General features: G+C 40.8%; 2 protein-coding genes across 4 annotated transcripts in view; one reads left to right on the top strand and one right to left on the bottom strand.

Annotated features, from left to right (window-relative positions):
- Positions 1 to 2,229, bottom strand: part of LOC128657219 (gastrula zinc finger protein XlCGF26.1-like) — a 117,874-nt gene extending 115,645 nt beyond the window's left edge. The window contains exon 1 of the mRNA XM_053711478.1: positions 2,205 to 2,229. The gene's annotated coding sequence lies outside the window, so the exon portion shown is untranslated. The remainder of the gene's footprint in view (positions 1 to 2,204) is intronic.
- Positions 2,230 to 2,304: 75 nt separating this feature from the next.
- The window catches only part of LOC128657222 (oocyte zinc finger protein XlCOF7.1-like), a 111,708-nt gene continuing 101,823 nt past the window's right edge, over positions 2,305 to 12,189 (top strand). For 2 of the 3 annotated variants that reach the window (XM_053711483.1, XM_053711481.1), the window contains exons 1-2: positions 2,305 to 2,322; positions 5,886 to 6,008. In XM_053711483.1, the coding sequence (XP_053567458.1) occupies positions 5,931 to 6,008 (78 nt within the window). In that variant the 5' untranslated portion in view covers positions 2,305 to 2,322; positions 5,886 to 5,930. Of the gene's footprint in view, positions 2,323 to 2,346; positions 2,400 to 5,885; positions 6,009 to 12,189 lie in introns of those variants that run through there. The other variant, XM_053711482.1, reaches the window with a different exon arrangement.

Below are 12,189 nucleotides of genomic sequence, written 5' to 3'. Positions count from 1 at the left end.
CAAATCTGCAGGGGGCGGTATTGCACCAGCAGTTCACAAGAACTGCTGGTGCAATGAAAAAAGCCGACAGCGTATGCTGTCGGCATTTATCGATGTGCAGCAGACATGACCTGCAATATCAGATCATGTCCACTCACACCATAATAAATAGGCCCCATAAAGTGTTTTAACAATTAAATAGTTTTTATTTATGTCACAAAATACAGATCTTTATTCCTTTCTTTTCTGAGCCATTTGACACCCCTGAGCTGAAGCTTTTTCTAACCATTTGCACATTTTAATTTTTATGTATCAATTCCAAGGCTCCTTTGTATTACTCAAACAAATTATAAGCAGTTTTACATATTTTTTCAACAAACTGAGCATTTATTGAAACAAGTTTGCATTAATAACCAAATATGGTAAAATAAAACATATGTAATGCAAAAAAGTTAGATTTTTTTAGTCATTTTTCTATAACGTACATGATATGCAATAGCACAGGAAATGTTAATTCCTCAGTGAATCTTTTTTGAAAGCACGTGTCCAAATTGGTGATAGTACTCCAAAAAAAGTATATTTTGTGTCCATGCAGCTGTATATTACACTCCAGTGGGTGACACTGTGTGAATAAAATAACTAAAGCTTTATTATTTCCCATCATCCTCTGCAGCACATCAGGCTTTATGGTTAGTTTTGCAGCACATTGTCTAATTATTAATCCCTTACTGTAGAACTAAACTAAAGGCTGATGTACTGCGGGGGGTGCAGGAGACATTGGTGTTGTATGTAGAAAACATTTTATTTATCTATAATAACCATTATCACTGTCCTCTACATCCCCTTTATTTGTCTCTCCCACATGCCTCTACGCACCTTATACAAAGACACTTAAAGGGACACTGAACTCAAATTTTTTCTTTTGTGATTCAGATAGAGCATGCAATTTTAAGCAACTTTCTAATTTATTCCTATTATCATTTTTTCTTCGTTCTCTTGCTATCTTTATTTGAAAAGGCAGGAATGAAAGCTTTGGAGCCGGCCTATTTTTTGGTCAGAACCCTGGATAGGGCTTGCTGATTGGTGCCTGCATTTAGCCATGCAATCAGCAAGCGCAACCCAGGATCTCAACCTAAAATAGGTCGGCTCCAAAGCTTTTATTCCTGCTTTTTCAAATAAAGATAGCAAGAGAATGAAGAAAAATTAATAATAAAAGTAAATTTTGAAAGCTGCTTAAAATTGCATGCTCTATTCGAATCATGACATAAAAAAATTGGGTTTAGTGTCCCTTTAACTTTATAGAGAGTTTCTCTCTGCCTCACATACACCACATTTCCTATAGCACATTATGTAGCAATATACAGGACTATGGAGAGGTTCCATATGTGTTAATAGCACATCACCAGCACTTTATATGTAGACATTTAAAGATATACAGTGGTTTCCTCTGGCTCACATGCAGCACCCTGCCCCTTATATACAGGAATATAATATTATAGAGAGGTTCCCTCTGACTCACACATAAAGCACCCTACCCAGTACCTTATATAAAGATATAAAATATTATAGAGAGGCTTCTCCTGCTTACATATACCCCCCCCCCCCAGTAACTTCTACATGAGCATATTAAAGTTCTCTCTGACTCACATACACGCAGCTACTTCCCAGTACCTTACAGATTTAAGATTGAGGTTCTGACTCACACACATATACCCCCTCCCCAGTATCTTATATAAAGATATAGAATATTATAGAGGCTTCTCCTGCCTCACACATATAAACTCCTCCCCAGTACCTTCTACATAGGCATATTAGAGAGGTTTCCCTCTGACTCACATACACACAGCTATCTCCCAATACCTTACAAATACATAATATTATATTGAGGTTCTCTCTGCCTCACACACCCAGCCCCCTCTCGATTAGCTTCTATACATATATAAAACGTTTACCACTGGCTCACACACACAGTATGTACCTTATATAAAAACATATAATATTATAGAGAGGTTCCCATTGTCTCACACACACACAGACCCCCTCCCCAGTACCTTCTATACAGATATATATTATAAAGAAGTTAATTTTCCTCACAAACACGTATATAATATTATAGAGATATTCCATTGCCTCACACACAAACACCTCTCCAGTGCATTATACACAGATAAATAATATTATAAAGATGTTTCATCTGCCTCACACACACAGCCTCCATCCAGTACCTTATCTTCGAGTGTCAGCTAGATCCTCTGCAGCAAAAGGACCGGTGAACTCACAGAAGTCACGTGACTGCAGTGACATCATCGGTCCTTTAGCCGGACTGGATCTAGCTGCTAACAGGTAATAGTTGTGATTTAAGGAGGTGTGACAACTAACGTTAACCGCCTACGGGTGAGCTGTGGATGTGGACACAGGGGGTAAGAGGTTGACGAGGGGGCTATTTGCTTGACAGAAGGAAGCTTAGAGTCTACATGGCCTAGAGTGTGTGATAGAGGGGGGCCGCGTCTCGAGTCTACAGTGGCTGGGGTGTGACAGTGGGGGGCTTGGAGTCTACAGAGGCTGGGTGTGAGAGGGGGACTTATAGTCTACAGGGGCTGGTTTTTGAGACAGAGGGGACTGCGAGTCTACAGTGACTGAGGTGTGGTAGGAAACCTTACAGAGGCTGGGGTGTAAGTCAGAGGGGTCTGAGAATATGTACAGGGGCTGGGTGTGAGACACGGGTGCTGAGTGGCTGTGCAGGGATTGGGGGGTATAAAACAGAGGGGGATGACGTCTGAAACAGAGGGGGCTGACGTCTGAAACAGAGGGGCCTGTGAGTCTGTACAGGGGCTTAGGATTGGGGCAGAGGAGGACGGGGGGGGGGGGGGTGAGAGATAGTCAGGGGTTGAAAATCTGTACAGGGGTGGGGTGTGTGAGGCAGAGGGGGCTGAGAGTCTATACAGGGACTGGGATGTGAGGAGGGCTAAGCGTCTTTACAGGGGCTGGAGTGTGAGACAGAGGGGATGTACAGGGGCTTAGGTGTGAGGCAGAGGAGGACAGATAACATGTACAGGGGCTTAGGTGTGAGGCAGAGGAGGACAGATAACATGTACAGGGGCTTAGGTGTGAGGCAGAGGAGGACAGATAACATGTACAGGGGCTGGGGTGTGAGAGAGAGCGAGAGGCTAAAAACCTGTATTGAGGCTGAGGTGTGAGACAAAGAGGGCTGAGAGCCTGTACAAGGGATAGTGTGAGACAGAGGGGGGCTGATGGACCTCAGAGGGGCTGTGGAGAGAATCAGAGCAGAGAGGATATAGGGACTGTACAGGCCTGTACATGAGCTAGGCTGTGAGACAGTGGGATCTGAGAACTTGTACATGGGCTTAGATGTGAGGCACAGGGGGCTGAGTACCAGTACATGACTCGTGTGTGTGTGTGTGAGAGAGAGAGGTCTCAGTCTGTACAGGTGTAAGGGGGCTGATATTCTGTACAGGGGCTTAGGTGTGAGGCAGAGGAAGACTGAGAACAAGGGATGGGACATGAGACAAAGGGGGCTGAGAGTCTGCACAGGGACTGAGCTGTGAGACAGAGGGGACTGAGATCTTGTACAGGGGCTTGGATGTGAGGCAGAGGAGGACTGATAACCAGTAGAGGACTGGGGTGTGAGAGAGGGGGGACTGCAAGTCTTGTACAGGGTACAAGGTGTGGGACCGAGGGGGCTGATAGCCTGTACAAGGGATGGTACGTGAGATAAAGGGGGCTGAGCGTCTGCACAGGGACTGGGCTGTGAGACAGAGGGGACTGAGATCTTGTACAGTTGTACAGGAGCTTAGGTATGTGGTAGAGGACTGAGAACCAATACAGGACTGGGGTGTGTGAGAGAGAGGGGGGCTGAGAGTCTGCACAGCGACTGCGGTGTCATATAGATGGGTTGAGAGTCTGTACAGGGCTTAGGTGTGAGGCAGAGGAGGACAGAGAACCTGTACAGGGGCTGGGATGTGTGTGTGTGTGTGTGTGAGAGAGAGAGAGAGAGAGAGATGGGCTAAAAACCTGTATTGAGGCTAAGGTGTCAGACAGAGTGTGCTGAGAGCCTGTACAAGGGATGGAGTGTGAGAGAGAGTGGGGTTGAGGGACCTCAGAGGTGCTGGGGAGAGAATCAGAGCGGGGAGGATACAGGGACTGTACAGGCCGGTACAGAAGCTGGGCTGTGAGACAGTGGGATCCATTAACTTGTACAGGGGCTTAGGTGTAAGGCAGAGGGGCTGAGAACCAGGACTGGTGTGTGAGAGAGAGGTCTGAATCTGTACAGATGTAAGGGGGCTGATATTCTGTACAGGGGCTGGGGTGTGAGGGCGCTGAGTGTCTGTACAGGGGCTGCAGTGTGAAACAGAGAGGGGCTGAGAGTCTGTACAGGGGCTGCAGTGTGAAACAGAGAGGGGCTGAGAGTCTGTACAGGGGTTGCAGTGTGAGACAGAGAGGGGCTGAGAGTCTGTACAGGGGCTGCAGTGTGAGACAGAGGGGGCTGAGAGTCTGTATAGGGACTATAGTGTGAGGGGGCTGATACAATGAGCAAGCTGTATTTGAGGGAGTGAGGACTTGATGAAGTACAGTCTGTGTGTTAGGGTGATGGGTACAAGTCTGACCTGTTTATAATAATTGTATATTTATTACTTGTATATGTGATGGGGTCACGGGAAGTCAGTCTGCATGGTTGCCCAAAACTGGACGTGACAGAGATGTTATTAGATATTATTATTACTGTTGCTATAATCGACCATTTATGACTTAATGGTGTTAATAGAGGGGGAAAGTAAGGGGTGCCATTTAACTAAATATGAAAGTAAATGTAAATTTTGATGCTAAAGTGCCCGGTTTTTAAAAATTCGATTAAAAACAGGGGCACTTTAATTCATCAAAATTTACATTTCACTCCTGTTGTGAAAAAAAAACCCTTACCTTTGAAACTTGACAGCAGCTCCAGCTTCCTCCGGTCGTCACAAGCCATTTCTGATGTCAGAAATTATAAATAGGTCATCCTCCAATCACGGCTTCCCCCCCCCGGGGGAATCAGTGTCTGATTCAACGCCATGACCAGAGGAAGCCAGATTCCTCATATTAGACCCAGGAAGAGGCTTTGCAATGGGTGGAGGAAGCTGGAGCTGCTGTCAAGATTAAAAGGTAAGTGTTTTTTTCACAACAGGAGTGAAATGTAAATTTTGATTAATTAAAGTGCCCTTGTTTTTAATCAAATTTTTAAAAACCGGGCACTTTAGCATAAAAATTTACATTCACTTAAAGAGGAAACCACATCCCAGAGTAATGCAATATATATAATTAAATGAAGCACAAGCACAGCTGTTCAGTGGGTAGTAGGTATAAGGACCAGCACATGTAGTAGGGCAAATACTTGCTTGGTGCCCAGTATTTGTTGTGTCTTCACTTTAGCAGCCTCACATAATTTATATCTGTATCCTTTGATCAAGGGAATATGGGGGTTATGTAATTTGGTGCATAATCTGGTTTGGGCATAAATAGCAGATGAAGAACTGAGGGGCAGCAGGATAGAGCTACCAGTTTGGGATGAGCCCATAAATTACAGGATAACTGGTAACCAGGGAGCCGTGGCACTTATTGCTTTATATCTGCTTATACTCTGCATATTCCTGTATACAGCTACCTTCTCATGATACTAATGTGTCACCTCATAACGTTTGACAGACCTGCTATATAAAGATTGTCACATTTTGTCACTTTATATGATATCTGCTGTACATGCAGCTGGTCAAATGTGTAGTATTAGATACATTTTAAATAAAATAAATATGTTTAAAATCACATAATCATCTCTTTACCATAATATAAATACAGGAAGAACTCTGATCATTTCCCATCTCTTATGTTGCTGTTTACCTTTCTTCTTTCAGGTGTCCGATGTATAGCATCTGACTCAGTCACTGACAAAGAACAAGATGAACAATTACAGGAAGCAGATTGCAGAACAGTTCCTGAGTCAGGCCCTGGGTATCATCTGCCTGCTGACCGGAGAGGTGAGAGTAGTTTCATATGACACTTGTCCTATTTACTGTGCTGCTTCTGATACACGAGACCTATCTCACTTACCCTAACTTCACCTCACCGAGACCATCTCACTAACCCCAACTTCCTCTCACCCAGGCCATCTCACTAACCCTATCTTCAGCTCATCTAGACCATCTCACTAACCCTAACTTTAGCTCACCCAGGCCATCTCTCTAACCCTAACTTCATCTCACCCAGGCTATCTCACTTACCCTAAATTCACCTCACTAAGACCATCTCACTAACCCTAACTTCAGCTCACCCAGACCATCTCACTAATACTAATAAACAACATTATCCTGATCAGTATAATTGGGAAAATAAAAAATCGGACTGGAGATCACAAAATTCACAGGATTTTCAGTCAAACAGAGAGCAAGGTCCTCATATAACACATCAGAGACACATGCCTATACGTCTAAAGCAATTAGAGAGAGCTCCCCCAAGAGTAGAAAATATAAGAACTTTTACACCACAAAAAAGATCATACGCAAGCGTGGCAGGAGAGGCAGAGGTAAATTTGCCAAAAAGAAGAGACTTGAGAGAATGAAAGAAGGCATCTTCAATCTCTTGAGTCACATCCTCACAAATGAAGAAATTTGCGTATTAAATAAAGGCCTTTCTTTTTGTCCTTCTAACGAACATAATTTGTTCGAACTGTTTGTGGACCTTAATCGGTTTGTAAGAAAACTGTCTATGCAAAAGTATTTTTGTGATAAGAAAATCAACAGCACAACACAATCTGCTATCATTAATGATGATATGCCAGAAAGACCAACTGATAATATAGTATATCATGAACCAGAAGAGTTATGTAATATTTTGTTTGATGATTATATCCATTCCAATTTAATGTTAAGATCTAATTTTAATCCGCCAGTTACTAGTCCATACATTTCTCTATTTCAAAATCTTGTTCTAGAGGAGTTTGGTGCACTAGAGAAGAAGGTGGGTAACCCCAATTTGAATCTATATGAGATTAAAGCTTTGTCAAGACTAGCCAAGAATGACAACTTGGTGATCAGGCAGGCTGATAAAGGGGGAGGGGTTGTTCTGCAAAATATGTCAGATTATTTACAGGAAGCAAATAGGATCCTTTTAGATCAAAATTATTATAAAAAGCTTACATATAATCCTACCAAAACATATACCACCCAACTAATTAAAATGGTAGACAAGGGTTTTTTAGAGGGGATCTCAACCAAAAAGGAGAAAGAATATCTGGTCCCTATGTCACCAAATCTAGCATACTATTATCACCTCCCGAAAATACACAAATGTACCAAGAATCCACCTGGTAGGCCCATTATTTCGGGCATAGGGAGTCTCACTTGCAACTTATCCGAATATATTGATCATTTTTTAAAAAAAATAGTGAAGGGTCTTCCATCATATATCAAAGATACCCCGGACCTCATAGCCAAACTATCTAAAATAGAAAAGGCTGAGCGTAAGCCCATATGGTTCACTTGTGACGTGACAGCTCTTTATTCAAACATAGAGCACCATCTGGGTATAGATGCTATAGAGGTTTTTTTTGAAGAGAGATCAATTTTTACCACTAAACAGAGATTATTTTTGTTGGAAGCTATTTCATTTGTGTTAAAACATAATTATTTTGTTTATCAGGAACAATTTTTTTTACAAACTAAGGGAACGGCCATGGGCACCAGATTTGCCCCCAGTTTCGCTAATTTATTTATGGGGGTATTTGAAGAAAGATACATTTACAACTCCCCCCTGGGGGCAAGTCTGGTGTTCTATGGCCGTTTTATAGATGATCTTATTTTTATTTGGGAAGGTACGGAGGATAATGCCTTAGACTTTATTAAAGCACCTAATGAAAATAATATGGGACTTAAGTTTACTCATAATATTAATGCAGATCATATTGAATTTTTGGACTTGGTATTATATTGGGACCAAGTAGGTCATATTTTGACCAAACTCACTTTAAAAACAGTGGACACAAATAGTTACTTGAATTATAAAAGCAACCATTATAAAGCATGGAAGAAAAATATTCCATACAATCAGTTCTCTAGAATCCGTAGAAATTGTACAAATTTAACTCTTTTTGACGAACAAGCAGGAATCTTAAAAAGTAGATTCGTGGAAAGAAATTATCCTAGGGATCTAATAGAGGAGAGTTTTTTGAAGGCTAGGAATAAAGATAGATCTGAATTCTTTAAAACTCCAAAAGAGAAAGAGAATCTAGAGTGCAATAAGGTAGATGAAATAGGCACTAATAAGAACAAAATGAATAAAAATAAAAATCTTAGATTTATAACTAAATATACCTCAAATCATGATAAAATTAAGAGAATTGTTCGTAAACATTGGAATATTCTATTGAACGATCCGGTATTAAGAAACATTTTAGATGAAAACCCTATATGTACTTTTAAAAGAGCACCTTCACTTAAAAATAAACTTGCCCCTAGCAAAATAGTGATGAGGAAATTTGGAAAAAATAGAGAACAAAAGATGAAAGATTGGCTGTCTAATAAGAAAGGGTTCTATAAATGCAACAGAGCGAACTGTGGGTTATGTGAATTTACGAAGGGGGAAAAGTTAAAGTTCAGGTCTTTTTCTACAAAGGAGGAATTTGAGATTAAGACTCGTTTTTCATGTGATTTCTCTTTCGTAATTTATTTACTGGAGTGCAAATGTGGCCTACAGTATATAGGGAGAACTTCTAGACCCCTGAAAAAAAGATGGGGGGAACACATGAGAAATGTGAGAAAGTCCTGTATTAAACACAGTGTCTCTAGACATGGAGTATGTTGTCATGATGGGCAGACAGATTTGTATAGTATTTTTCCAATTGAACAAATCTCTTCTAAATGGGGCAGAAATAGACTTATTGACCTAAGACAAAGGGAGACATATTGGATCTGGAAATTAAAAACTTTGAATCCATATGGTCTAAATGAGAATCTTGACATGGCGGCATTCAATTAGGTTGTAGTCCAATATTTTATTAGTTAGTAGTTATTTCTATATAATTTTTTTTTTTTTTTTTTTTTTTTTGTTTGATTATCATCCACTTGGCCTAGGTATTTTAGTAACTTTTTACCCTTAGAGCTGTTAACAATTGGATTCTGATTTTGATATCTTTATATCAGGAGGATTAGTTATTGGGACATCATGGTTTGTTATAAACCTGACATAGATGCTAATACCTAACCCGTTTAATATATTTTATTTTTATGTTAATATATCATTTTATTATTATGTATTTTTTTGTATCTATCTAATACAGGAGTTATTCTAAATTTTATATTTTATGTAATATGGGATTATATTTTATATATATATTTTATATCCAGTATATTTTTGTTCATAGTGAAATTAGCTATTTGAGCTAGTATATGGCATAGCATTGCTATCTTTTTGTAAATGCATGAAGGAGAAGCATCCCAATTTGGGGTTGTACGTACGCATATATGATTCTTGTATCGTATCACCCGTCATGAGTATCTATTGTGTTTTTTGTTACTTTTTAACACGCATCATCCTGATATATATCAGTGAAATGATACTTTTACTTAGTACAATATATTACGTAAATGGTGGCCATTGCATTACCCTTTCGGCATTGACCTGTAGACAACATAACGATTTGGTATATCCCCCACACCACACTTTAGAGGTGTGTTATCATATCCCGTTTTGGTTGGTTCCGGGTACTAACGGTCGCAACCAATCACTAAGGCGTAGTTACACACCCCCTTTGATTTTGGGTATTGCATACTCCTTCACGCATGCGCTTTGTTTAGGCTTGAACGCAGAGTAAAGCGAATATAAGCTGTGTATTTTAGATATAGTATATTCACCTGAGGAAGCGGTCAAGGTAGACCGGGAAACGCGTTGTGATTACATGTTTACTAAATAAACATTTGTTTTTAACTATATCTTTATCACGGCTGGAGTGATATTTTATACGTGGGAGATTTTTTTCATTATTTTGCATCCGGACTTAGCTGCTAGCCCCACCTGGTTTGGGCTTCTCTCCCAAAATTAATACTACGAGAGAAAGTAGCCTGTTAAAGGGGTCAAGCTGCAAAACATTTGCAGATCGTATGCAGCATCAAGGATTACACTTTCACTACGAGAGAGCAGCTACCTGGACAACTGTTAATGCTCCAGAAAGCCGTTGTAGCACTTCTCAAGTGCCTTACTTCTTGTAAGTACAATTTATGTGTGGGGATGTGAACAACTTTCAATACAGATACCACACTATGTTGGCGCCTTCTTTTCTTTTGTGTTCTATACAGATTTGCTTCGTTTGAATTGCCTTCAACTTTTGGAAGAAGTTTTGCCGCCACACCTTCATTATTTGAACTTTGGACTTTTGTGTTCACACACCAGGTTTTTGGTTTGATTGTTGTACCAATATTGACCTAATTTGTGAGATTCACCTCACTCCATTTAGCGTGTGGGTCACATATTATTGTGTTTATGCACTTATTTTCTTTTGCACATTTTTACTGTCAGAGGTATTATATGTATATGTTGTTTTTTTCATTAGGCGCAACTGATTTATAACACTTGGTTTATTATCACATCTCACTAATACTAACTTCATTTCACCCTGATCATCTCACTAACCTCAACTTCATCTCACCCAGATCATCTAAACCTAAATTCAGCTCACCCAAATGATCTCACTTACCTTAACTTCACCTCACTGAGACCATCTCACTAACCCCAACTTCCTCTCACCCAGACCATTTTACTAACCTAATTTCATCTCACCCAGACCGTCTCACTAACCTTAACTTCATCTGACCCAGATCATCTCACTAACCCTAACTTCACCTCACCAAGACCATTTCACTAACCCTAACTTCAGCCAATCCAGACCCTTTCACTAACCCTAACTTATACTCATCCAGACTATCTCACATACCATAAATTCACCTCACCCAGACAATCTCACTAACCCTAACTTCACCTCACCCAGACAATCTCACTAACCCTAACTTCACCTCACCCAGACCATCTCACTAATCCTAACGTCTACTCACCCAGACCATCTCACTAACCCTAACTTCTATTAACCCAGACCATCTCACTAACCCTAACTTCATTTCACCCTGATCATCTCACTAACCTCAACTTCATCTCACCCAGATCATGTAACCCTGACTTCAGCTCACCCAAATGATCTCACTTACCTTAACTTCACCTCACTGAGACCATCTCACTAACCCTAACTTCATCTCACCCAGACCATTTTATTAACCCTAATTTCATCTCACCCAGACCATCTTATTAACCCTAATTTCATCTCACCCATACCCGTCTCACTAACCCTAAACTTTAGCTCACCCAGGCCATCTCACTAACCCTAACTTCATCTCACCCAGACCATCTCACCCACCCTAACTTCAGCTCACCCAGACCATCTCACTAACCCTAACTTCATTTTACCCAGATTATCTCACTAACCCTAACTTTAAATCACTAACCCTAACTTCATCTCACCCAGACCATCTCACTAATCCTAACGTCTACTCACCCAGACCATCTCACTAACCCTAACTTCTATTAACCCAGACCATCTCACTAACCCTAACTTCTATTAACCCAGACCATCTCACTAACCCTAACTTCCATTTTACCCAGATTTACCTCACTAACCCTAACTTTATCTCACCCTGGCCATCTCACTTACCCGAACTTCAGCTCACCCAGACCATCTCACTTACCCTAACTTCATTTCAGACAGAATTATCTCACTAACCCTAACTTCATCTCACCCAGGCTATCTCACTTACCCTAAATTCACCTTACTGAGACCATCTCACTAATCCTAAATTCTACTCACCCAGATCATCTCACTAACCCTAACTTCATTTCACCCTGATCATCTCACTAACTGCAACTTCATCTCACCTAGATCATCTAACCCTGACTTCAGCTCACCCAAATGAACTCACTTACCTTAACTTCACCTTACTGCGATAATCTCACTAACCCCAACTTCATCTCACCCAGACCATTTTACTAACCCTAATTTCATCTCACCCAGACCGTCTCACTAGCCCTAACTTCATCTGACCCAGATCATCTCACTAGCCCTAACATCATCTGACCCAGATCATCCCACTAGCCCTAGCTTCAGCTCACCCAGACTATCTC

This window comes from Bombina bombina, chromosome 4, assembly GCF_027579735.1.
Source record: "Bombina bombina isolate aBomBom1 chromosome 4, aBomBom1.pri, whole genome shotgun sequence".
Classification (NCBI taxonomy): Eukaryota; Metazoa; Chordata; class Amphibia; order Anura; family Bombinatoridae; genus Bombina; species Bombina bombina.
The sequence above is the reverse complement of the archived record's forward strand: the minus strand, read 5'-3'. Positions and strand labels throughout refer to the sequence as shown.